This window comes from Venturia canescens, chromosome 1 (genome assembly GCF_019457755.1).
Source record: "Venturia canescens isolate UGA chromosome 1, ASM1945775v1, whole genome shotgun sequence".
Taxonomy (NCBI): Eukaryota; Metazoa; Arthropoda; class Insecta; order Hymenoptera; family Ichneumonidae; genus Venturia; species Venturia canescens.
In genome coordinates, this window is record NC_057421.1 from 23,399,057 (window position 1) to 23,426,329 (window position 27,273).

The 27,273-nt window shown below is 39.3% G+C and overlaps 1 protein-coding gene across 11 annotated transcripts in view; it reads left to right on the forward strand.

Moving 5' to 3' along the window:
• nAChRalpha4 (nicotinic acetylcholine receptor alpha4) overlaps positions 1–27,273 on the forward strand; it is a 154,245-nt gene that overhangs the window by 69,781 nt on the left and 57,191 nt on the right. For 10 of the 11 annotated variants that reach the window (XM_043426737.1, XM_043426704.1, XM_043426686.1 and 7 more), the window contains one exon: positions 15,108–15,288. In XM_043426737.1, coding sequence (XP_043282672.1) covers positions 15,108–15,288 — 181 coding nt within the window. Of the gene's footprint in view, positions 1–15,107; positions 15,289–16,480; positions 16,662–27,273 lie in introns of all 11 variants that reach the window. The other variant, XM_043426677.1, reaches the window with a different exon arrangement.

The window sequence follows — 27,273 nt, forward strand, 5'->3', positions numbered from 1 at the left end:
ATGTGTAACAGGAGCTTTCTTGTTTGCGATCGATGGAGGCAGACGCGTGTAAACAACAAACCTGGTGGCGAAATGAGCCCGACGCTTGAACAACTGTTCAAACGATGTGCAAACCTGTGCTCTTCATTCAATACACAGACGTATATTCGCAGTCTTTTCGATTTCTATTAGAAGTTGCTAACTTTGACACTTTCTAGGAAATAACCAAACAATTGAGGAAAACCGGTAGTTTTATGAGTGATTAAAACTGCGAATGATGAAAAGTTTAAATTTAAATTTGGATTTGAAAATTTTTCGATGAATTATTGGTTTTTCATATTCTGATTCGTTGCGATTCCACCATTGATGCGGGCCGTGGGATTTGATGGTTGATATTCTCCGTTGCGTTTGCATTTTAGGGAGATTTTGAAGCGCATGAATTCACCTCCAATCGACAGTATCAATCGTGATAATCGGGACGACATTGTGGTTTAATAATGCGGAGGTTATCTCGTTGCGAGCATCTTTTTTTATATAAAATGAAAGCGAGTAAAAGAGGCCACACAGTGGTCCAAGTCTGGTGAAGAGAATTGAGCAATCACCGCTCGTTCCGGTCCACTTCAGTAAATTGTCATAATCTTGGCGAAATCCTAGCAGACGAATCAGACGAGGCTGTAGTCTTTTGTCGACTGCTTTTTCCAATTGCTATTTCACAGACGAAAGTTGGTTCGTTTCGGAGAGTTTGAGTGCTTACTTTGCGTCGCGTATATAAGCTCGAATCCGTGAGTTTTATACCAGAGTATATTCATGCATGGTGGCATGTCTTTGAGGTGAACGATATCCCGATATCGTTCCTGCACAAATAACCACCGATGAGGATCGCCTTAACGAATAAAAACTTTGTACTTAAACCGATTCCCGAACTTGCAGAAAAGACACGATCCAATCTGTACGAAATCCTGATAAGTGTTACCATTTCATTCCGTAAAACTGATCTCCCATCTAAATAACTCGAAACGACCAACGTTACGACGCTCCAACTTTTTTCACAGATTTTCTCCTTCCCCTAGTATTTGCAAATTCCCCATATTATCTCACATTCCAGTTCAAATTTTCGACTGTAGAAACGGAATATTTTCGTTAAATTGTCAAGTTATAGAAAAAAGAAACCCCACAATCCAAAAGTAGAAAAAAACAATCGAATAAAAACTACTCGCTTGCAATGCAAAACGAAATCTCGAGTACTGCAGCACACGAAGAAAACCGGTTCGTTTTGTATAGTGGAGAATATATTATTTTTCAAGAATTTTCAAAAGTTTCAGCCACCGATAACAAGCAGCATAGTATTTTTTGAATTTTGCTGTTTTTCGTCCCTTTAATTCTAAGTAGCTTTATGTCGATAGCAAAAAATGATGCACGTGCGAACTATATTTCGTATTGTTTTCGAGTGTTATTCATCACGTCAGACCAGCACTTACTGATAAGTGGAAATGTGTAAATCACAAATTTTGACTCTCAGCATAGTAAATTCTATGGTAAATACACGAATATACACCGAATACCATACATATAATTTTTTTTCAGGGCTGCCCGAGCATACTTTACAACGTAAACATTTGAAGTGACTAAAAACATTTTTTACTACACACAGTTTTAGATCAAACGGCAGGTGTTCGTTCTCTCTGAAAACATTGCAGTTGAATGAAGAAAACTCTTGCAATAACATCAATTGCTATTGAATCAACAATTTTTTTTCATGCTCATAGAGAAAAAGACTCTTGAGTCTTCTCAATAAAAGGTATTGCTATTGGTCTTTTGACTATAAAACAATTCTTATTACGCTGCTCTTCAAGTTAATGCTGCAATCCAGCACTCCATACACAAACTCCAAAACATGTTTTTTCTCTCATCACATAAGAAAATTTTTGCACAAAGTGTGATCGATAAAAAAACATGAATCAGTTTCGCCCTTTGAGTTTATTGACGTGCATACCCTTAAATACATTTGCTCTTTAGTCTCTGAATCTCTCATGCCCGTACGAATATCCAAGTTACTTTGTCAATTCTCCCTGAGCATAACACGACGTCGCCGTCGTAACGTATAGACTGCTATGTTTGTTACACTATGGATGAATTATAGTTCGGGCGAGTTTACTCCGGCGTCGTAATTATACAAATAGTTTATGTGTGCTCGTATGTATAGAGGCGTGTACATAATGCATACATCTATCTGTATATAGTATATGACGAATCGAGGATTTATATTATGTGTTTCCCAAACGCGCGAACCCCGCCGCAACATACTAAAGGTCTGGCGTTCAGCCACCGACCACCTACCCTCTCGGTAATGGCAAATACGTAACTCCGTATAACATATATATACAAGCGCTCACGTCAAGGAACCCTTTCCAGAGTTTTCGTTCGACACGGCTAAATTTCACGTACGAATAAACAACTCTGCTCAACGTTTCATCGTAATTTTCACAACCCTTCAATAATTACTCCTTCACGTTCGCGTGAATCAGTAGCCAGTTTAAGTTGCTCCAAGGTGAAGCGAGTCTCGGGTTCACCTTCCATTTTTCTAGTAAATAAAACGCACCACGAGCTGTAACTTTTTGTACAAAACATTAGAATTGAAAACGGCGATTGATGTATAACTTTATAACTTTTCTCATTTCCAGTACTGAAAAATCATTGAGTTTAAACTTTTTTTTTTGTTTTTTTGTTTTTTTTTTTATAACGTCTTTGATTTTTGTTGGTTTTTAAACTTAGACGCAGGAAAAGTTTGTCAAGATTTGTGTTGTGAGTCAGACGGAAACGATTTAGAGAATCATTCATTTGGCCCGAAAGCTGGCCCACTATTTTCGTAAACACTTTTTCAATTACAGTTTGTGTAATCTGGGGGGAGGGAAAAATTTAGGCTAAGGAGAGCCTCTCGAACAACGACAGGCACACAAGTCGCGTGCACTCCGAATTTCGATGGAGACAATCGAGCCCAAAGAGCCTCCGGTTAGGAATTGCAATGCATAGCAGCAGAACCGCGTATTCTGTGCATTCCTTCTCTATCTCTATCTCGATTTCGCTGTCTCTCAATGTTCCATCTCTATCTGAGTATTCCGATGAAATTCGGTCTCAGGTACTCCTCAATCACGGAATCACTCTCTAGAGGCTGAGATATTAATATATGACGAGGTTCTATCGTGCCTATACGTCGTTGAGAACTGCTTACCTCGCTGGCATTCTCCGAGTTCTCAGACCATAGTTATACACGTTGAGGATCGCGAAATCCGAAATTTCAATAGAAGAACAAATGAGTGTTCATTTATTCACATTTCTCATGAAACTGAATCGATTTTTTTGGCATTGAACTGGAATCTTTGGCAATAATCGCAATAGATTTCTGACATTGTTTAATTGAAATAAAATTTCGAATTTTGTCGTTTTATATTAGAAAATTGTGTAAATACGATTTTCCATCAGTCGCAGAGTGAATAGAAAATGAAAAACAAAATTATTTTCACTTTGGATCCCGTCACTTTGGATTGAATTATTGTAACTGAGAAATAAAGCAGTTGGAGAAAAATTTTATTCTTCGCACGCAATTTCCGAGAAATTTCAGACGCCTATGAAGTTGGTCTATCGAAAGGAGGCACCCTATGCACAAACGAGGCAAATTGGCAAGTGGAGTGCGCTCTTCTCGCCTATATCGTCGATTAAACGGCATCGAGAGTTTCGCTTACCTCTGGGAGTCACCTCTAACGGCTTCGCTCCAGACGGTATGCGGTGGCGAAGACGATTAAGACGGCTCATTAGATTTTGAAGCCAATCCCGCCGAGAGAAGGCCGCGAGTCTGGCTCGAACCCTCGATCTTGAGGCGATCTGAGCTGCTTCGACGACTTTTATAATTAATCGTGTCCTCGATATATAACCGAAGGCTCGCCATCGCGATGATCTCGATCAAACTTCCGCCACTGTAGTGAAGTGTTGGCTCTGATTCTTTTCTTTATTATTGATTGCGAATAACTAAATTCTTTTCTGCTTATAATCCATTGAACGCTCGAATAAGTATTTAAATAAAAAAGAGCTTGAAAAAGTTCCAACGGTAACACATTATGGAAAAATGAAATGGACATTTTTTTTCATATATAGAAAAAACGAGTCCAAAAATTATAGAGGAATGTACTAGGAATATAGTATCTGAGGGACTGTATATATGTACTGGATTACAGCATTAATTCGAAGAGCAGTAATAAGAACTGTTCTATCCATCATAGTAAAAAGACCCATAGCTTTTATTCAAAAGACTCAAGAGTCTTTTCTCTATAAGCACAGTAAAAAACGTTTTCAGTCACTTGAAATGTGTATATTGTAAAGTATGCTCGGGCAGCCCTGAAAAAAGACTATATGTATGTTAAAATGTCACACGTATTCGGTGTACATTCGGGTATTTATCATAGAATTTACTATGCTGACTGTCAAAATTTGTGATTTACAATACACTTCCACTTCAGTAAGTGCTAGTCTGACGTGATGAATAACACCCGAAAACAAAACGAAATATAATTCTCACGTGCATCACTTTTTGCTATCCACATAAAGCTGCTTAGAATTCAAGGGACGAAAGATAGCGAAATTCAACAAATACTATGCTGTTTGTAATCGGTGGCTAAATACTTTGAAAATTCTTGAAAAATAATATGTTCCTCACTACACAAAACAAAACCGTTTTCTCCGTGTATTCGATTATGTAATCGAGAGGTTTGTAGGATAATATTTTATTGCGATATAATTTTCAAATTGTTCATTATAATAAGTGAGACGTGATTATAAAGAAAACAATCGTAAACATCGATAATGTAAACTTCGAAAATCTAAACGTCTGGTTGGGTCACTCGGTTATTTGAAAAACTACTTCGAAAAAGAGAAATATGATAACTATTTATTTTGTGTTACTACGACAACAATTTTCACCTTCCTTCATATACGCTCGCCTGATAATTTTTTTTAATACTACAGATCGATTATTAAACCTTGATTCCTGGTACGTCAATATTTATCATCAATGTACTTACTTAGTATTGGATCACTTTTACCGGAAAAAAACTTCTCCGGAAATGGTGAAAGTTTTTCTTAACTCAATGAATTTTACAACAAGCTACATCAGCAGTGCTGATGAGCTGACGTGTCACAGCGGAACCGGAAAATCTTCGACTACATAGTTGTACTCAGTTTTAACCACATCACTTTCGGGCAAAGCCACGTACATTCTTCTTCGTGTTATATCTTTAGAAACTCATAAGCATAAATCGAGGGATTGACTTATGCTGTTAATTCATCGTTGATAATTACGAACATAAAAACGTGAGTAACTCGAGTTTCAGTGCTGCTTTGGAGTGAACATTATCAAGCTTGAATAAATTGCTGAAAGAATGCCCAATATTCCAGCATATCTCGAAGGTCAAGAGGGTTAAAGTCCGAAACTAACATAGTCGCCGATAAGCCCGGTGACTCGTTCGAATCTCAGCGGTCTACTATCCACCCCTCGCTACAGCGAAACTGTCGTACAATCTCGGAAGTTTTCGGTGTTCACCCAAACCCTTAACCGCTGCCTGATCCCAACAGATTCGCTACTGTCACCCTCAAAGGCCGCTAATACTGGTTTCTCGTCTTTTTGAATGACCGCGTGGGAAAGGGTACCCGAAGGAGGCGAGCTTTCAACTCTATTCAGAAGATCATCCTCCAAAAGAGATCGTCGAAAAGGCGTCGATATTAGGCTAAATACCGGGCTCCGAGCGTTGCACACACGAAAAGCAGGAAACGCTGATGAGGCCCACAAGGCTGTTGATCCTCAAATATTACTCTCGTCAAAGTCAACAATTACTTCATTCGTTCGTATGTAAAAGATGACTTCTCATGCACGCGAAAACACTGCTACCATATTTGATTGCTGCTTTCACCTCTCCAACCTATTGCGGCGGGCTGGCTATTCAAAAAAATGTTTAAAAGATGAAAAGACATACTGGATATGAGCAAGCATGGGAAGCCACTAGAAAATCCAGAGAAAACATACATCAATAGAGCACGAGTAGTGGAACGTGAAAATCGAGGGGAAAAAAATCGTGTTCGCTTTTATTGCGATTGCTAGGTTGACCAGCAGTGCTATCTGAATACTCCAATGTTATAACACCACCCTTCCGGACCACCGAATGAAACTTCTCACAGCCAATGGCTTTCACGTCAATTTCTCGTATCACCGAGCTTTTTTCCATTCAATCACTCTTGCTGAGCAATGCAGCCGAGGGAAATACACTTGAAAGTTTATACGAAAAAGAAAAGCCTCGACATCGATAAACACCAAATGTTCTCCGACTTGGCTAGATGTCATGGGAACGATGATCAAAACGGTTGAAATTCAAAATAATTGTTGATTTTGGTATCGAAATTACTCTGATGATAATACTGCTAAATGTATCACGAAGGGTCCTTTTGATCGAAGCTTCAATCTGTGCTTCCCGAGCGAAATTTTTTCGTGTAACACGATAATCAAGTGTCTCAAGTGTACCATATCAGCGGCCACGTTTACCCTTAATCTCAGTGCCATTTCATTGAATCATGCCAAGCCCGAAACGCAACATTGATCGAGGGCTCTCCGTTGGCCATTACCAGGGAGTTGCATTCAAGAAAATTCATCCCGTGAAGAGAGGGGTGAGCTCGCGAAGAGTAACTTGAAAGCGACTCTAAAGAATGAAAAGATGAAGGAGAGGGAGGAGGCGGAGTTGTGCAAGCTCCGAGTTTCGCGAATGTACTCCCGGTCACATTTGTCGAGTGCATTGGAATTTCCGCCTGCTAAGCCTTTTCTAAGGGCTTACGAGAGCGACCGAATGGATGGTGGGTTGCGAAAGGAGGCGAGAAGAGCAAGCAACCTCTGGACAAAGGGGCTCGAGGACTGTGTCTTTCGTGACCGAAGCAAGAAACTCGCCTCAGTCATGTGTGTTACTTGGAATTGGAGTATAACGTGTGTACGTGTGTAGCACGACCTTCGAATATCTTTTTGCACGTAGCAATAATATACCGGTGTGAAAACCCAGCTGAATCTACAGCATCGTGATGAGAGGAATGTGGTGATGTGAAATGGCCGTCTTAGGATTGAGGTCCATTGTGTTGCCGCAGAGGGCGCTCTTTGCTGGATCACCTGCTTCCCGTAGCCTCCTAATTTTTCCTTCACTTTCTCCATCCTTCAATGGAGTTTCATGCATTATTCATCTCTTTCATTTAGCACGGCAAGTTCTTTCCGAAGCGTTTTTGGATGAGTTGTGCACCAAGTGCTACGAAACTGTACACCTGCAGGCTAGAATTATCGGTGCAGCCCCACCAGATGGAATCTACGTTTTTTTCGATATATCAAAACGTCGCGCAACTTTTGCACTACTGAAAATCGAGTGTTTGCCCCGTTCATGCTTCATCGAACACGCAACTACAGTGAGAAAAAAAAAGTGGATTCAACAGCAATTTATGTTATTGGAAGAGTTTTCTTCATTCGACTGCAGTGTTTTCGGAGAGAATGAATCTGCAGTTTGATCGAAAACTATTTTATTCGTTTGATCATAATTAACCTAGTGATGATCATATCATTTTCACTGGCACCTCGTAATGCCACATTTCGTTGTTCCAATCGCTTTTTTTCTCAGTGTACTTAAAATAGATCGGCCGTTCAACGAAGTACGGTGAAGATCCACTTTTTTGTGGTAAATGATCGTTTAAGGTCCCCTGATAACGATAAACACAGTTCCTGAGCAAAATTTGGAATTATTTCATTTATAATTTTGAGTTTTTAACACGGTACCCTAGAGGAAGAACTCACAATCATATTAATTGTGAAAGAATTGTACGGTGTTCGAGCTTCGGAAAAGTTTATATCACGAAGAAAATTTTCTTATCATAATTATATTCTCAATTTAAGTGTTTGTTATAACTTTATTAATAATTTAGACTTAAAATTAATCAACATAAAGTAGTTGCAGACTTGACTAGTCATAGAACGGCTGAACTACTTTAACAGTAACTAAATAACTTGATCCCTCATACCAAGTTTGCTCAGTTAGTCCCATCGCCATGACGAAAAGCAACGATGTAGATCTGCAGATGGAATGTAATTGAGAGAATGTTCTGAGCACGACAACGTGCGGACATTGAAGCGTTATGTTTTTCTCTGACCTCCCTAAAGAAAGTAGCCGCTTCTCTTACGGTCCATTGAACCCCCAAGGGGTTGGTATCTTGTCGATAGAAGGCTTGCAGAAATTCACGAGGATCCTCGCAGGTATACGATCCCCTGGCAATGTCTGTACAGATTCCTGGTGTAAGGTAGACTCGTGTAGTTACTTCGTGAGGAAAGTTCCTCTAAAGTACTTGATAGATACGCTGGGCGTTAAGCGAATGCCCGGTTGGCCTCGTCTACCCTCGTAGAATAATTGATGGACCTCGCGTGGCTGGAGCCAAACCCTTAATCCGGTGTGGGGAAGCACACGCGATTTCTTCAAGGATTATGAGATATATAGATATATCCATCAGTCACGGTATAATGCGTGTCAGTAAACTATGGCGAACCGTAACTACGTCCATCGCATGGAACTCCTGCTACCATGTGCCATCTTCGACAAACATTTATATCACGGAAACGAAGAGATTTGCACTCGTCATTACACTGCTCACGTTCAATCGGAATTTTGGTATTTCGTAATAACTAAAAGCAAGATTTTGAAATGTTAAATTCACAGAGAAGTCGATGAACACTCTTGGCAAATGTCTCCACAATTTTTACCAAAATTTCAAAAAAAAAATGAAATGGTTCAATCGCAAAAACAGGCTCGTGGTAAATCAATGGAAGGGTACCGAGCCTATCTTTTGGATGACCGAAAGTGAATCAAGCCCCCGCCTCGTTCAACGGCTACGACTGAAACGGCACCAACGAATCGTTTGACCTAGCTTGTACCTAACTACTATCCTCGTGAAAATTGATCACCTCGATGCCTCCTCGACTTTATTTTTTTTCTTTCGTATATCTCGATTCGCCCGTACCCAGGTCGTAGATACGGGTGAGAAAAGTAACCCCGTACTGTCTTGTTCTTGATGTATACACGCCGCCTGGCTCTATATCGCTTCGAGTTTCCCTTGCGTTCCTTCTTTCTCTGACCAAACTGCGGGGAAAATAAATAGGCACCGATCGAGAATTCCGGCACCACAAAGCCGATTGTAGAAGCTTTACCACAAAGTGAAACTCGAAGAAAGATTCCACTCGAATTCCACTCTCAAGGGGGAGAAAATCACCGAAGTTGTCTCTTGAAGCCAATGCGCCCGCATTTTTCGAGGCTTCAAGTGATTACTCCGGCGTATTCAATGATCCTCGATTCCTTCGAACAGACGCTTGCCGCGAGTGAGGTAGAAGAACGAGGTAAAAAACCTTCGGGTACATTAACGATGATTATTTTTTGGAAAATGGGTTTTCTCCGATTAGGGAAAACTCATTCTTGGTCCATCCACTCCCCATGGCAAGTTTACCGTTTACATTCCTAACCTACATTGCAGGCTATTCTAGTATAAATTGAATGAGCCATGCATTATACAAACAAAGATGCGATTAAACTATTTTTCAATTCGTGTCTTACCCATTAACGCTTAACAAATTGTGGCGTTGCAGGCTGCATTATAATGTTGGAAAGGTCGACTCGGTATGCGTGGTTTTTAATCGTCCGAGGAAGCTTTTCGCCTTGAATATTGCATTTTACTTTCACATCAAAGTACCCGTGATTATCATGCGCGTTTTACCTCGATCGCGCTTCTAGAATGTCGATCATCATTAACACAATAAATTAACGCTGTTAAGCTTCATTTAAACACTACTTTTCATAAATAATACAATCCTGCGGAGTTATACTTCGTATATACAACGTGAAAAGCTAATTTCTTCTCTCCCAATCATCATGCGTTGGAATTTCGGACTGCTGATTCTAACTTCAACTGGTCCCTTCAACTTTTCGAACGTATCGAAACGTTTTAACTCGCGGATAACTTTGTACTCGGAACGATCTACTGAATTTGCTGGAACTGTGCATATATTCTCGCAATATATCGACGAGATAACAATGGATTCAATTAGAACATTCGATGAATCGAGGAATAATTAATGAGCAAAGAGAAATAAGCTGAGAAATATACGTATATAAAATGTGAGTGTGTTTCTCAAGTTTTCACCACTTAAAGCACCATCGTGAAATCTCTCGGGGGGGGGGGCGGCCATTCGGAGTTTGTTTGAAAAGCCAAGCAGCCTCAACGATATTTCGTTCGCCGCAAAGGTGAACGAGAAAAAGTGGTTAAAGCGTGATGCGAACGAGATGAAAAGCGAATTCGATAAGGACAGAGATCGTAAGAAAGAAAGAATGAGAGAAGAAGAAGGTATAGAAGGAGATTGGAAATTTCTTTCTAGCTACGTTTCTACTGAAACGAAATATCTTCAGAAAATTAGTGGTCCTGTTATTCCTCGGGTAACGGAGAGTTCCGTGATCCGTCCCAAGGGCCTTGGTTTTCTAGAAAAGTGAGGAACCGAAGCCACGTTTGGTCTCACTCACCTCTCAATCCCCTCGTAAATTCGATTTCGCACAAACTCGTTTTCCTGCATAACCCCTCAGCTCCCCCCACTGTGTTCCATGGATATCCTCGGTTGCTTCAAAAGTTAACGCTTTCCTCTCAGACAACCAATACGCTTAAGTATATACCCTCGTGCCAAGACTACCGTTCAATAAAAACGTAAATATTAAAGAGCCACCAAATTTTATTCTGTTCCATCGTTGAATTATTCCCAGACTCTCTGACACAACATTGATTTCGCTTTTTCAAGAACGCGGAGAACCTCAAGTTCGATTTAATACCAGAAACGTTTTGGAAAGTTCCTCCTTTCGAATCAAACTTCTGGCTTTCGCGATCAAACGTTCAAATTCCAGTTGCTCCACACGATCGATGCGAAGAGAAAAAAATGAGAATAATAGAAACGAAATAAAATGTCCGAGCGAGATGCTTACCCAATGAATTTTCCAGGCGCTTACCACATCCATTAAATAAATTGATGCATTTCACGACGAATGGAGTTTTCTATACTGAACGATCGAGAAAGGTATATCATTGATTCTCTGAGCTTTTTTCTTTCGATTAGTCTCACTCTCTCCTTCTCCCTCGTTATCGTTTCCGTTTTCCTCTCATGTGGACGTTCCTTTGAAGATTCCTCTTCGCCAAGTGATCTTTTTAAAAAAACTCAACGGAACGTGGTTTGGAGAATTTCGCTTCCTCGATTGTAGCTTTTTGCAGCAACGTTAAATTGCTGAACCAAACTAGTTTGACAACAAATTCTGACTGAGGAATTTTCACTTTTGGTACATTCAGAAGATTGTACACGATGAACTCGATTATCGTGATGAAATAACAAAATAAAAGTATCGATCGGCGAACGAATCGTGATTTTGGTGGTGGGTCCAGTTAGCAGATGTCACAGAAAAATAATTGAATAACAAGAGGAATGTCTACGTCGGTTGAAGTGTTTCGATTGCCATGTTACTCAATTTCGCGTCCATTTGTCGTGCAAATACTCCATGTCTTTGAGAGTGACCGAAAATTTTTATTTTGCTTAATTCGACTTGATTTTAGAACTAGGCAAAATAGTTTTTTTTCTCTTTTCCACAAAGTCTCGGTTCCCTTCAGTATTTTAATCCTCTAACGAAGTTATCGTTGCAACGCGTACGCTCATATATTTTTAGCTTAAATTTTGCAAATATTTCATTTCAGTGCAATTTAGCCGGTATCATATATCACGCGATAAAGTGAGGCCGAAGCTTCGTGGAAATATTAGAGCTGTAACGCCTGCGGCACTCGTCGCGAAATCAATGGTAATTCGCGTAGCGAAGCGAGCCAGGATATTGCGATTTCGCGACGCTCTATTCCTGCAACTTCCAACCCACTCATTCCTCCCTGATACGTCGTCTGGCTCGGAGAAATATTGAGAATATATATGAGAACGAAAATGGCGAGTGAGAGACGGAAATATATCGCCGTGTTGCTGGCTCGAATTATTTTCTTCAGAAAACTAGCCCCGTGAGCCGTTAAAAATACGAAAAGATAATTAGCACCAAGATCATTACAAAAGATTGTGATACAAATGAAGTGTTACTTGCACGTCGAATAGTTTCAAAGTGGATCAAACTCATTACGTAAGCTTCGATTTTTCTCTTTTTTTTTCATCTCGTATATTTAGTTAACCACGAGAAGGTCAAAACTCGACTCAACCGACGAGTTATCAAAGAAAGTCTTGACGTTTATGAAGCCTGCTCCTGCTGATAGTTCGTGCTCCAGAAGTTCCGCATCAAACGGGGCTCTACCTTTGTCCAGAAGCATTAATCACTGTAATTGGCCAACCTTCAGATCTCCATCACCCTCGCTACCGTCCTCACGGTCATCTTATTTGCAACTACGTGCATTCTGCGTAGGTAGCCTGCGGAGCTTTTAATGACGCAAACGTACAAGACGTAAACTTAGATTTTTTTCATTAATTACTTAAGTCACCTTAACCCAGTATTTTTTCACTCACCTAATTCACATATTCCGCGATGAAATATCTGGGTTAATGAATTGCTGGCTAGAGATAAGTAGAACGAGAAACGAAGGGATGGAAGTAAATGTAGAAAAGGGTTGCTGAATCGTCTCGATCGTGGAGTCGTACTAACTCGAAATGAACAACGAGACTGAAACCTTTCGACTTTAATTATTTGAATTAATCTTCGATACCGATAATTCCTCATTGGGTCTCGACGGTTGAAGAATGGATCAATCGTCGAACCTCTTCGGAAGGAAAAATCATGAATTCTGGGTGCTGAACAAGGACCAACAAGCCATACGATTCATCATTTGACCACTCGAGGAAACTATAAAAAATCTTCATACGTATTTTTCCACTTGGACCCAAGAGCATAGATCAGTCGATACAACGCAACTGTGAGTGCGAGAGAGATAGCCATAAATTTCGAAATCAAAATTCCAGATAAATATCATCTCTTACTCAAAGCATTTTATCTGAGAGCCGAAATAAATAGTAGCAGCTCAGCAAATCTCTACGTGATGGAGAACCATTATAAGATTGAACCCAGGCGCCTCTCGTTGCTCCACTTTTTGTGACGATGAGTTCCCATATCAACAATAGTATTGTCTTGCACTGGAGAAGCTCCCTTAAGGAGCCTTTGCCTCGTATACAGTTAGAACCAATCTCCGAAACTGTATTATTCATTCTCGCTACTTAACACTTTAAGCTCTCCCGAAGCATCCCGAAAATCAATAGGTCACATTAACATACGCGCCGAGATGCTCGAAAAACATGAGAAACAGCTTGAATAATAAATGATCATGAAAATATGTTCTTCCTCCTATTCGTGCGTCGCATACGCTCCTAGCAATCTCTTTCGTAAACTGTTTTCAGACTAACAGGAGCTTGAGTTATATTTTATCCCAGCGTAGTGTCAGCACCCAACGATATTGCGATGTCACGTTCCATCAAATCTCGAGGCAGATAGTGCCAGGTTTGTTCTGCCAAGAGGGTCAATATGAGCATGTAGATTCATGCGTGCAAGTACACAAACACGAGTACGTTTATTCTGAGAAAACATAATATGAGGATAGAAACTGGAGAATATAACTTGAGCCTCAGGGGTCAACGAAATTCAGGGGAAAAAAACATTTCAAGTTAGTAGGTGGATGTGCGCTCTGTTGGCTCCATTGGTGCAGTATTTCTGTGGTGTTGTACAGCTACTGTGGACCTTGCTGGCGTCTCGATTGGGGAATTGTTGGACTCTTTGAATACGCTATATAGAGCCTGTGTAGTTAGTATGTTTGCGGTCTCGCGAGATACGTATATGCACGTTACAACAGACTGAAAAGTCCTTTGATTCGTATCAGACCTAAGTCGATAGTTTCAGCGCTAGAAGATATTAAATTGGCAGTACGCAATTTCACGAGTCCCTAAAAAAACTGTGGTTGGTAAATTAGAAACTTAATCATTCTTCGAGTCTTCTGTTTCGTTCGACGATTCGATCTTATTTAAATCAACTGAAAATTGTTTGTCGTCGTTCATTCCGGGTGGAAGGCACGGAGGAATATTTGCATCAAAAAAATCCTACCCCGGAGAAATCTCATTTGGCAAATAAGCTCGAGGTCGATCGTAAAAAAAACTTTGCCTCGAATGGGAACGCGAACTCTATCGCAAAGGTTATGAGAAAATAATCCGTCTAAGGGAATGGAGTACACCGTAACTGCATCGTGCAAGGGAAACTTACATTCATGCAGTTCATAAAATTCCGGTGTTTCGTCCAAGACCAGAAGCTTTTTACTACAAAAACGAGAGTAGATGCACTTCGCCTTGAGATAATGGAGGAAAATGCAGTCTCGCATCGTTCGCTTATCCCCCTCAGTCGAATGATGTGTGATGTATCCATACGTTCGTATATTTTCCTTATACTCACGAGCCAACGGTATACTGCCGTGCTGGCGCGCACGGACTGTTCGCTGAGCGAGGCGCGATCGAGTAAACACGACGTTTGAAAAGCTTTGCTCTTTCACCACGAGGGAATCCTCGTGTGCCAACCGGAACGATATGTGAAGCTTTTCTTATTACGTGTACAGGGATATACATTCGTCCGAATGCACTGTTTATGTACAAAGCGTCGAATCGCCAGGCTCTCTTTTCGTCTGACCCATAAATTGGTTTTTGTCTCGAGACCTTGTGAAATAAATTATATAATTAAAAGCATTTTATTTTCTTTACACAGTTAGAATTTGTTCGATTATTCTTAAAGTACGTAACCGTAGATGAACTGCTTATACTTGTAAATTAAAAGAAAACAACCTTAATAAACACGAAGCTCATTAATAAACTCGGTATAAACGATAAAGAAAGTACGTAATATCGCGTCAGGGGAGAAAAAAAAAACAATCAAAGAAAATAAACAAAAAAAATCTCGTGGGCTTTTGGTATTGAATCGTAAGTACAAAGTAAGCTCGACCGCCGCAGCGCCCAGAACCACTAATGTGCTCGCTCGCAGCGCGGACGGAAACTTCGAGGTGACACTGGCCACCAAGGCCACGATCTATCACCAGGGATTGGTCGAATGGAAGCCACCGGCGATTTATAAATCATCTTGCGAAATCGACGTCGAGTACTTCCCTTTCGACGAGCAGACCTGCGTACTCAAGTTCGGTTCGTGGACCTATGACGGCTTCAAGGTAAATGAGCATGGTAGCCGATTAAGTTACAACGTGCGGATACCTTTTTGAGAATGAACGATCGATAAATACAGAGAAAATGATAAATTTTTTAACGGTTCAACTAACGGCTGGGAAGGTCGGCGAGAATGACTCAATATTTGTCTCGTTCGAGCTTTAACGTGATTGGGCGATCACGAAAACGCTGCAAACGGGATATCGCGCGGATTTATACTATTCATAAATTATTATTATTATTATTATTATTATTATTATTACTACGACTATTTATGCTCTTATATTTCGTTATACAGGTAATGTTTACGGTGATGCCGAAAATCACTCCAATCGATCTTACTCGCTTCTCAATCGTCTACTAGAAAGATTGACTTTAATTATATTCTCAAATGCCATCGTATCTTCATAGAGAAAAATCGGGTCATCAGGATTTAATGTTGGCGAGGTTCTTTCTTTTAAATTACTTTCGAGAATGTGATTGCGAAGACATCCGAGAGTTGAGAAGATCGATACAGAAATTTCGTCCAAAAGGAATTGCTGCCCATCGATCGCTGGTTATTCACGAATAAAATATATTCCGACACACCGAATATTTGAACTTTCTTTACGCACTGATATTTCCTTTCTTACGATTCTTAAACGCTTTCTCTTCCACTCTTTCTCTCTATCTCTAACTTCATCTTTATGTGTATTGTCTCGGCTGATTTTCCTCCACACCGTTTTGAACGAATATTCCAAAGGGTCAGTGCCGAGAGACGCAGGGACGAGAGAAAAAGAGAAGGAAGCTTGATCCGCGATGAGACCGAGGAGGTTTAGAAAGCTCGGAATATCATACGCTCGAAAAAATATAAAGCACCGGGCTCGAGCGAGAACTCTGGAATAAATCGGGAAAGTCGAAAATATCTACGAGCTATTCACCGAGGGCAAAAAGAATGAGATGAGAAAGATCGAATCAGTGGGATAGAGAGAAAAAGAAAATTCGAGATAAAGAGATTTGAAAAAAGCCTGATTTTTTACAGCGAGACGAAGAAAAATGACAAGACGATCAAGGCAGCAACTCCTCTCCTCTGAAAAGCGTCGATTTCATTAATCCCCCGAGATTTTTTATCCTCGAACCGTGCGCCCCTAGAAAGAAAGACGTACACGAATGGGAGATCACGCTTTCGGGTTTTTTTTGTTTATTCGGTGATTGCAGCGCCGACGGGAACTACGAGGTGACGCTGATGACAAAGGCAACTGTATACTATTCAGGAATGGTCGTCTGGCAGCCACCGGCCGTTTATAAATCTTCGTGCTCCATCGACGTTGAGTTCTTTCCATACGACGTACAGACCTGTGTTTTGAAGTTAGGCTCGTGGACTTATGACGGTTTCAAGGTGCCGACAGCATTGACAAAAACAGAACAATGTTGGGGATGAATATAAATATTTCATTTAGTATTGAGTTTTTGCCAATTTATTATTATTTACATTAATAATTGAGTCTTTAGGAATGCCAATATACACGTGACCACCGTCTCGTTTTAAACAAAAAGCTCGTGTGATGTGCTGTTCGACGTCATCTGATTTACATTTTTTTTGTTTTTTTTTTTTTTTTTTCTTTCGAATACTATATATAAATACATATATAAATTTATATATTCATCAAATGTATGTATGAGTACATATTGATACGATGCAGTTCAATGCGGTCTTTTTATTGTTCATACATTCATTAGACATTTTTGTAACATCAGATAAATGCCTACTCGATATCAAATATGAATATATACGCACACGTATACATGTATATATGTATTTAATATACCATTGAATTAAATGATAATATAAACGAACGATTTCCTTGATTGAAATCGATAGACATGTTAATAGTGAATTATTTGATCTATTCGTTGAATTGTTTTTTGAACGTAAATGGAAATAAAAACTTGTGTGAGAGTTATTGTATACGGACAAAGCGTTTGTTCCATCGGGCATCATCGCGCCATCTCGTAACACGTGGGAAAGGTATAAAATAACGAGGTCCTGCCTGATCTTGCTTCTTGATGCGTGTTGTCGTTTTAGAGTCATTTGAATTCTGAGAAAAGGAGGCGGTTCGCATGGGCGAACGTTGTGCTTCAGCGCGAGGAGGTTCACCGTTCTTCGATGAATCGGGAAATACGCGGGACTCGGTTGCAGATTTTTTTTTCCAAGTCGTATTTCTTACGTTGTTTTGTGTAATATCAATTGCAGGTGTGAAGTTTAACGCAATTCACCCAGACGATAGGACTTTCCGGTGATTCGTCCCACCTTGTGGGATATCAACTTTGAAAATGTTAATTGAACTTCTCTTCGTTTATTAGTGACTTGAGCACTTGCGAAAAAATCACCGATTCGAGAATCATCCCTCGATCGGGTGGTTGACCAATTTTTTTTTTTTTTTCTTTTTTTTTCTTAACTTTCCAGAAAATGAAACCGCAACTTTTTTTTCACCGGTGACTAAAACGTGATACGAACAGAAGAAAATGTTGCAATAATCCCGTTATGAAATGGCTTTGAACATCATTCGAGCTAGCAAAATCATATTCCATGGATGAGGCGTAGCACTCTCTAATAGATTTCAAATATGAATTCAGTATCAAGGGGGGATCCTGCTTTAAAAAGTCCAAAAAATCGAGTGTTTTTGAGAATGTTTTTGGATGGAAGGAAATAACTCACCATAGTGAACTTTTCGGTATAGTTTCAAGGATATTTCAAGAGCACAAAAACATTGTTTTAATGTGAAAAATACTAATTTGTACGTGGCTTATGCTCAAAGTCTGATTGTCGAAGTTTCTCAGCTGAGACTATGTGGATTATTGTCTGCAACGAAAATTCCAATTTTTTTTCCATCCTCCTATGTTTTCCTTTCATATGAATCTTCAAAACCCAAAAAACATGCGAAATTCTATATTTTTAGCAAGCTTGAAAAAAAAAACGCTTGAAAAGAAGAATATCACTGTAACGTGCTGTAAATATAGAATCACACAATTTTTTTCGGGTTTTCATAGATTCATATAGAAAGAAAATACATAAAAATGGAAAAAAATATTGAAATTTTTGCTGCAAACAATAATTACGTTCTCCACATTGTACACAGCTGAGAAACTTCGGCAATCAGACTTGGAGCATAAATCATTACAATAAATTAGTATATTTTTTACATGAAAAAAATGTTTTTGTGCTTTGAAATATCCTTGAAGCTATACCGAAAAGCGAATTATTTTCGTCTATCCTAAAAACATTCCCTAAAACAATCAATCTTTTTGACTTTCTAAAGCAGGACCGGCCCTTAATACTTTGCTGGTCTTCGTTCATCAAATGATTCACAAAGCTGACAACGCTTCACTTCGTAAATGAAGTAGCGAGGAATATCTCTTGACTACATATAACTTCACCGTATAGTCGTGATTGCTCCCATGCGACATTTCAGCAATGCACGTGAACCATAGGAAGGACTCCGGTATCTCTCGGATGCATTTGCATTTTGCGAATTCCCCAGAGCTCGTGACTAGCCTACGGGGTACACGACACACTACACGATCTAGGAAATCCAAATCAACCTCTCCCGCCCCTTCGTTCTTCCCCCCTCTCTCTCTCTCTTCTCTTCCCTTCGAATTCATCCTTACGATTGTCGCCGATAGCTATATATGTATATTTTTATCGTTGCGATCGCAATCGGAATACGAAACTTTGTAGGAGGCCAAGACGTGAACAAATATTCGAAAGCTCTCCACTCTCGTGTTTTTCCTATCCCGTTACAGAACACATTTTTTTCCGAAAAAACATATCCTTCCACGAATACGAATAGAAATTGAAAACGTGAAAAAAATCCGAATCGAGTTGATGGAAATATTGATATGGACAGTCACGAAACTTGTGGCCAAATGTCGATAACAGGGCTATCAATCATTCTAAAGCTCGCCACGAAGAAGCCCTCCACTAATATAAACAAGAAGAATAACAAGGACTCGAAATCATTTGACACAGCTTCAGTCTAATAACTCAATCTCCATCTTCCCTGGGTAATTTTCGTGTTTCTCGAATTCCTTCCGAAAATATACAAAAGAACCCTCTTCTCTCATTGTTTTTTCCCGTTACAAGGACCTTCGGAAAATGCTTGGGTGGGCTACCGGAAAGAAGCTTTTTCCTCTTTTTCATTTTCAATAGTACGAGACGCGAGACTTTTTCAATAAGTAAGCAAAAACAGGGACGGTAGGGGAGGAAGAGAGCAAGAAGCACGGAGGAAAGAAGACAGAAAATAAGAGAAGTGCAGCGGAGAATGAAGGGCTAGAAAAAGAGGGGCAAGATCGGAAGTGGAACGGGCAGGATGGGAAGCTTGCGTCTCACGACGGCTCTAATGGAATATTGCGGTTGCGGATGGGTATTGGATGTCTCTAGGTCTCGTGCTATTCCGCAATATGCATACCAATGTCACTCGTGCTGGTTACGTAAAAGCCTGCCTATAGATAGAGCTAGATATATTGAGATTTACACATAAATGTATGGAATATTTGAGACTAAATGGACAGAGCCTTGACCGCATTACTAGTTTCTTCCTTCCCCATGAAACGTTGCAAAACAAGCATAAATTTCGATTTCATTGAATTCTCTAAAAGCTTGTTGTTTCAACATCGTAGGATACTTAAAATTCAACTAAATTTAGCTGAACCGTTGACTCGAAAAATCCGGAATAATCAAATTTTCGTCAGAACATTCCCAGTGTATAGACCCAGTCGGGAGAAGAAACCCGAGAGTTCATGGTCCTCGAAATGACTGTCATTTATTCTAGTCAGAACGGGTGCTAGATCCGGATCGCAATCGTCGACACGAGGGAGGGCGTAACTCGTATACGATTCCCTGTTAAATCATGTGGCTTACGCTATTCCGTTTCATAGCAGTCGACACACGTATTGTACGTCTGACTGTCACTGACTATATCTACTGTATCCTGCATCTTATATCTACTTCGCTTATATACAGTAGACGGCAAACGTTATACGAGATTCTCCTATTGACCACGTTCATGTTTCATGCTGTGTCGCTCTCAATGGAAGGAACAACGTGTGCTTTGAATCACAGCTTAGAGCTCGCTGGGCCTAATAATATCTGATACGCTTTGCATCGTGCTGACTTGAGGATTTTTTACTCGATATGGGTAATCTCCCCTTGTATGAGGAGAGTCACTTTAATTGTTTTGGGTGTTAAATATTCGAAATTTTATTTACAAAATAATCGTACGAAATGCAGGTTCGGGATTTTCAAAATGCTTCGGTTCCTGAGGAGGGAGATGGAGAAGAATTTTCAATTGAGTCCAAATCATTTGGTTAGTGTATGTAAATATGGAAATGAAAAAACCTGAGAAATTTTTCTTTTGAAGAGCGGTAGAAATAGTTCGGTCACTGAACCTCGAATAACGAGCGATCGTCAGCTCTGATTCGACTCCTCCCCATTTCTCATAAAGGTCTAATCGCGTTTTTTCAGTAGACAGAAATCGAATTCTCGTTCTGTGAAAATTTTGCTTTTAACCTCATTGCTACAGTCCATAGTCATTAGTGAATATCTCAATGCATGAAATAAAACTTCAAACTTCAAAAATATTTAAAATTCGATTTTGCGGTTGACAAACACCCAGCAAAGAGAAAGCCAATATTCAGCTCGACTCGTCCGCTGTGAGACCTCGTTTCCTGGACTGTTGAATGACTTTTTCCCCACGATACTAATCTTGCATCCATGTACGAATAATGATAGAGTGCGCTAAAATCTTTTGGGTCAAGCTGTATCTGATTCACATAGCCATTAAGAGTCATCGAGCTCACGTGACCAACTGAAAATTGATGGTTGTGCCTCTCGTAGTAAAGTATATTATAGTAAATACGGTCGCTGTCATATGTCAGACGCCTCGCGTGTACTTTACCGGATTTCTCCGTGAGTTTTTATTGAAATCGCGGCAAATAAATTTCGTAATGAGCAATGAAGTGGTGTGAATCCGGCTCTGGTCTTTTCAGTTGTGACGAACGTGTGTAGAATTTGCGATAAAATAATATTTGTAACTGGCGTAAAAGGTGTCATGGCGTAGGCAAACTGTTTCGTATTTTCATTTATTCATTGCGTTGATGAGAAAAATCCGGTGTCCGAATACGGACCACAGCCGGAATCGGCTAATTAAATCACATTTCTTCATATTTTTTATATTCGCGAAATCGTTATATATTCGCGACGGAATCCGGTAGAAACGAATTTTATTTTGATTTTTGGACACTTCGCTGCGCGTACCATCGCTCGATGACTCTTGGTAAAAAGGCATAAGTCCGTAGTTATTAGAATCAACGAAATACTCCAACAATTTAGTACCTACTGGTTGTAGATTGAAAATTTATGTTTTCACCCATTTTGTCTGAGGGAGGTAAATTTTTGGACATTCTTCCACTTAAATTGCCTGTAATTTCTACCTTATTTCGTAATTGCGTATTAAGCTGATTCAATTATTGGCACGATCTGCAAGCATGTTGCTGATGAGCTCTCTGCGTCTATAGAGACACACTCATACGTGCAAACACATACGCATGTATGTAGATGTGTATGCTCATTGGTATTACAAGCTTTCGATGAGCACAAGCAATGCCTGCCGTTTCGATAATATATCGATTCGTTGCTGACGATTATGTGGGTTCCCCATTGCGCGATTTAGCTATTCCTATATGTATATAATGAAATTCGCGAATCCCGTTGTATACAAGCTCTATGTACGAATCTATAGATTCACCCCATATCAGGAGTTAAAATTTTCGATTAACGTCGACGCTATAACCCGCGGACACTCGCCGAGCAACGGCTCTCGTACTCTCTCCCTCTTCCTCTCTCTCCCCCTTTGCCCCTGACAGCTTAGCCCCGCGAGTATGTGAACAAGCACAGATATGCGCTCGAAATGCGGACTCGATAATTTGTATGCGAAATCCCGAGATTTCTCTGTGATTAAACATCGATCTTCCGCAATATCTGTACATGTATACTTCAATGCTGATCGGACAGAGTATGTGGATTGGAACTATAGATCCCATAAGTATTCATGCAAGTATATAGGAGTGCCCGGAGCAGAGGGGAGTACGTAAAAAATCAGAAATTTTTTTCCACATTTTCAAACCCCTTAATAGGCGTATCAAACGTTCATGTAAATATAATTCGACCATCTAGAGATGTAGCAGCGTCTTGGTAGCGAGTATTAAAAAGAAAGTTTTTAACCAGTCGAGCCAAGAACGTGCATCACAAATAATGCACGTTCTTTTCAATCTTAGAGATTGAAAACATGAGCCAATGAAACTTTTTTGCGAACGTATCTCACGTACAACAAGAGAGGTCCTAATCTCTATTGTTTTAAATTGAAAAAAAATGTTTAATTAAAAAAATTTAATTTAAAAAATTAATTTTAATTTTAATTTCTTTTTTTTAATTTTAATTTAAAAAATAATAATCCGATTCGGGTATCTCGGGTCGCTCAAAACCCGAGTCATTTTTTCGTTAATGCAAAGGGGTATGTTTATGACGAAAAATGAAATATATGTTTAATTTTTTTGGCAATCGTCATGACGTGCCCTTAAAGTAAAAATATTGAAGAGTGTTCGAAAATTTTATCAGAGTTTTTCATTGCAAATTACGTATAATATAATATAGTATAAAATCACTCTACATTTGAGGCAATTTTGACCAAACAAACCATGTTACCACTGTGAAATGTTATTTTCAACTATTGCTTTTATGTGGGGTGAAGTTTTGCGTTAGAAATTGCAGAAAGCTCTGACTGATTGGATGACAACTTCCATCTGATAGTGCTTGAATTTTCGACGAATTTTTCTTTTTTCTGGGACAGAAATGAAATGAGTAGATCGAATGTGGCGATTGAGGAAATTTTTTATTTTTCCAATAAAAAGATATAAAATATATACACTGTATGTCACCTATACGGAGACGAGAATTCATCCCGTTTGAAGGTGTACGGTTCACCGGACGAAGGGTTTTAGTACAAATATTATCGTCCCTCACCGGAAGTCCTCTAGATCCGCAATTTCACGGAATAGTATACTTTAACAATACACGTTCACTCGTGTGATCGAATGACACGGAACAGTTCAACTCATCCGTTAAATTAACGAAGCGTAACAAGGCTACGCTAACAGATGACATTTCCGGATGACAGAAAAACCAAGTTTTTCCTTCGGTGTTTTTACCCGAAAATTCAACGGTGTAAATTTAAAGGCGTGATCGTACTGTGAAGATTTTTATTTCGCTCCTATTCGATGCAAAGTAGGAATTATTTATAGAAGTAATTGCGCAAACGTTCGATTTTTTTTTCTATTTACCCTCAATTCACTTGTTTGGTAAGGTGAGAAAATCGAATTTTTTTAAGACAGATCAACAAAGATATGCGAAGTTTTACACGGAAATAAAGATTCAAAAAGTATTAATTTTCCGATAACGTTTATGAAATGTATTCCTGGATACTTGAAAGCATCGAAATTAAATAAAAACACAAAGCTCAAGAAACAGAGAGTCGTACAAGTTTTTTGAACGTAGAATAGAGTACGAATTTGTTATTCATAATGGATTCAGTTAGTTTCGTTTTCTACGCTACTCTCGGTAGGGCATGCAGCCCGAGAATAATTCTCCGAAAGCCTCAACAGTCACGTCTTAGTTAGTTTCTATATCGTAACTTTGCGTGGACAAAGACTCAGGAATTTCTCATTCAAGAATAGTCCTCGGCAAGAATTTCAGCAGAGTCTAGCGAGCACAAAGCCAAGAGCTATAAGGATAATATGTTGAATATGACGCATGAAGGAAAATAAAAGTATTTCGGTACGTCGGATAACGAAAAGTACGACCAATCAGTCTGGAAGTTCGCTGATCCTCTTTTGAACTTTCGAGTAAAGAAAGACTTCAAGAATATCCAACAAAATTCCAAGTTCTTGACTGAGTCACCGGTACGAGCAGTGACATTGCTAGATATAATGATATTCTGTGCAAAACCTTTTACTGTTAAATTTACAATGGCGAATCGAGTCAAGTACGCTTTAGAACGAGAAAAAAAATCAAAAACATCGCGGCGGCGAGCATTACGCTTTCGATCCTTCAAATTAATCTTTATCCTTAATGCCTTTCATTGCCACAACTACAATGCCTTTTGTTACCACAGAAAATGTTCGCTACACTCATGAATTCAGGATTTTTATGAAAATGAGATTCTACGAATGTGCAAACGAAGTTGGTAGTGTTGTTAGTGTATTGTAATTACGCTGAACACTCCAAATACGAGTCTGAACGGTCGGCGGTATTCTAGACATAAATCCACTGTGTCTGCCGTTCCGATCGGGAAGCTGCGATTTTTATAAGTTTGGAAAAAAATTAAGTCAGTTAAAAGAGAATTAGAAAAAAAAATTGTCTCTGCGCTCGCGCAGCAATTTTGATACATTTTTGTCAGTGTCATAACGCGTTGGTTTTGGCACGAATTTATTTAACTTCCGCACCAAGTTTTTAAGAAAATCGATTGTTTCGCAGACACCAACAAGATTTGGAATGATTCACACTTTCGCTAAGCCATCAGCCCGCGCACCGCAGAGTTTTATTTTTTCTTAACTCCTAAATTATTGATGAATTCTTTTTAAATCTCAAAATATCTCGAAATCGTGAAACGATTCCAGGCTAGTAACCAGAGCATTCTCAAATTGGTCGCAGACACTACAGTATGCAATCGATTTTCCACTGACTCCATCACGTTTATTTTCATTTTTTACGAATGTTCATCCATGACTTTGACGGACTCAATAATTTAGACGAATCTTGAAATAGTTTGGAAAAAAAATGTATCGAGACTCTTCCAGAGAGAAAAGGGAGAAGGTATTTTTACTCCATTCCGATATCACTGCTACAGAATTGTCTACCGAAGATGTGTTCACCAAATTCCATCTGAACCCTGAAATATTAAGCGAAAAGACTGACGAAGTCTGACTGAGTAAATTCTTCGTGAAATTGAAATATTTCGACAGCTTTATTCGTCAATCGTATCGATGATGAAATATGTGTAGAATAGATGTTATAGAATAGAGACTTTCCGAGCACACATTGAACCTCGTATTGAATCGTATTGTCGAGTGTTTCACAAACATCGGAATGATGTTTGTGAACGTTTGAATATTCACGTAAATAATACGTGCTTTAAAATTTTATGAAATATTTAATCTTGCACTTATCGCGGATTCCGTCATGTACGAAGTTTTCGATGACCCTTTCGAGGTGTGTTTTAGCCGGCGAGGACTGTGCCTTCCTAATTTTGAGCCTCCCAAATAGTCTCGCCAACGAGACTGCTTCCGAGCCTTGCGGTGCTAGTCTCGCAAGGTGAAAAAGTCTCAGAAACAGTCTTGGCTCGAGTAGTGTAAAAATTAACAAAAAGGTCTTGCAACAGTCTCTGTGGGACTGTACGAGTTTTGGAAAGTTTGAGAAACAGTCTCTGGGAGACTCGGAACGTCTGTGTAATAATGATCCTGCGCGAGACTTTGGCGAAGTCTGCCCAAGACTTTTGTTATTCAGGCGGTTCTGTGTTTCGAAATTCAAGAGAATTTTTTCAGTTTTCTTTTCCTGGCCAGAATATAAACGTTCACTAATATTAAAGTTTCGATTTTTCTGCTTACATCACGATTCTACCGCAACAATTAATTACGAATACTGTGTACAATACAGTCGCAAACATCACTAAAATCCAAACTCCCAATGCATGAAAAAAAATACTCATGAATCTTGAACAAAAACAATTGTTTTTTTCGTACATGGAAAGAAAAAAGATCGACGTTTCATCTTCGGTCGCTTAAGTACCTTATCCGCCATGATGTCTATTTGGAATAAATAAAACGCAAGAGGGAGAGTAAAAACTCGGGAAAAACCGCACACATTTTATACCTTTTCCATGGGGAACTCGGGTTTACGACGGTGGCGTTGAATCGTATATGTCGCTGTGTTTTTGCATCTGATTATCATTTGATATAAATGATGACTTCATTTCTGTACGGTATATTCAGTTATAATATTTGGGAATGTGTTTTACTGCATCGTTGACACGCCACAGACAAATTGACTGAACACACTAATGAAATACTCACAAGCGCATCCACACGCACACACAAATACCCTCAGCACAGTAGCGTGGCCCAAAAAAGTTCTTTTTTTTCCCATACGCTTCTGAACTTCGGTCTATGGTAAATGGAAAAGCCTCACGACATTGCATATTTACTGGCTGCTTTTAAAAAATTGCCTAAAGGCACATTTTCATTAAAAGTTAATACAATTCAACGAGCCTATTTATCTCACGATACCAACTCAACTTTGGAAGAATTAGAAAATCCTCGTGACTCTCATTTCCACTAAATTTCCACTAGAAAAAGAAAAAATTTCAATATTCCATTTCATTCGAACACAACTTTTCCAATGACTTTTATTGCAAAAAGTTTCAGCAACAGTTGCTTAATCCGCCATGAAAAATTCAGTTTCAATATCTTTATTGTACGAAATTTTCCCCACAGCATAGACTAACGTTCAATTATACGAGAATGAAAGAAAAAAAAGTTCGATACTTTTGGAATACCTACTTGCACACATATTCAAACAATCGCTTAACACACATGTATGTATTTATATTGGTATATATGTATATTTGTATATATGTACTCCTATGTATATACATACACATATATGTATGGATTGGAGTTATTTGATTGTCTATCGTGTTAATATAGTGAACGTCGTTCAATAGTGAAACGCAGAAAGAGTGGCTCGATGTTGTGGCGCATACTATAGAAAGCATATATTTAATAATATTATTATGATAAATGATGTTGCTCGCGCGTGCTCGCAAGGCTTATTTATCTAGAGAAGCAGATGCTGCAAGATTGTTCGATACCTCGTCAAAATGATGGGCGAAATCATTGGG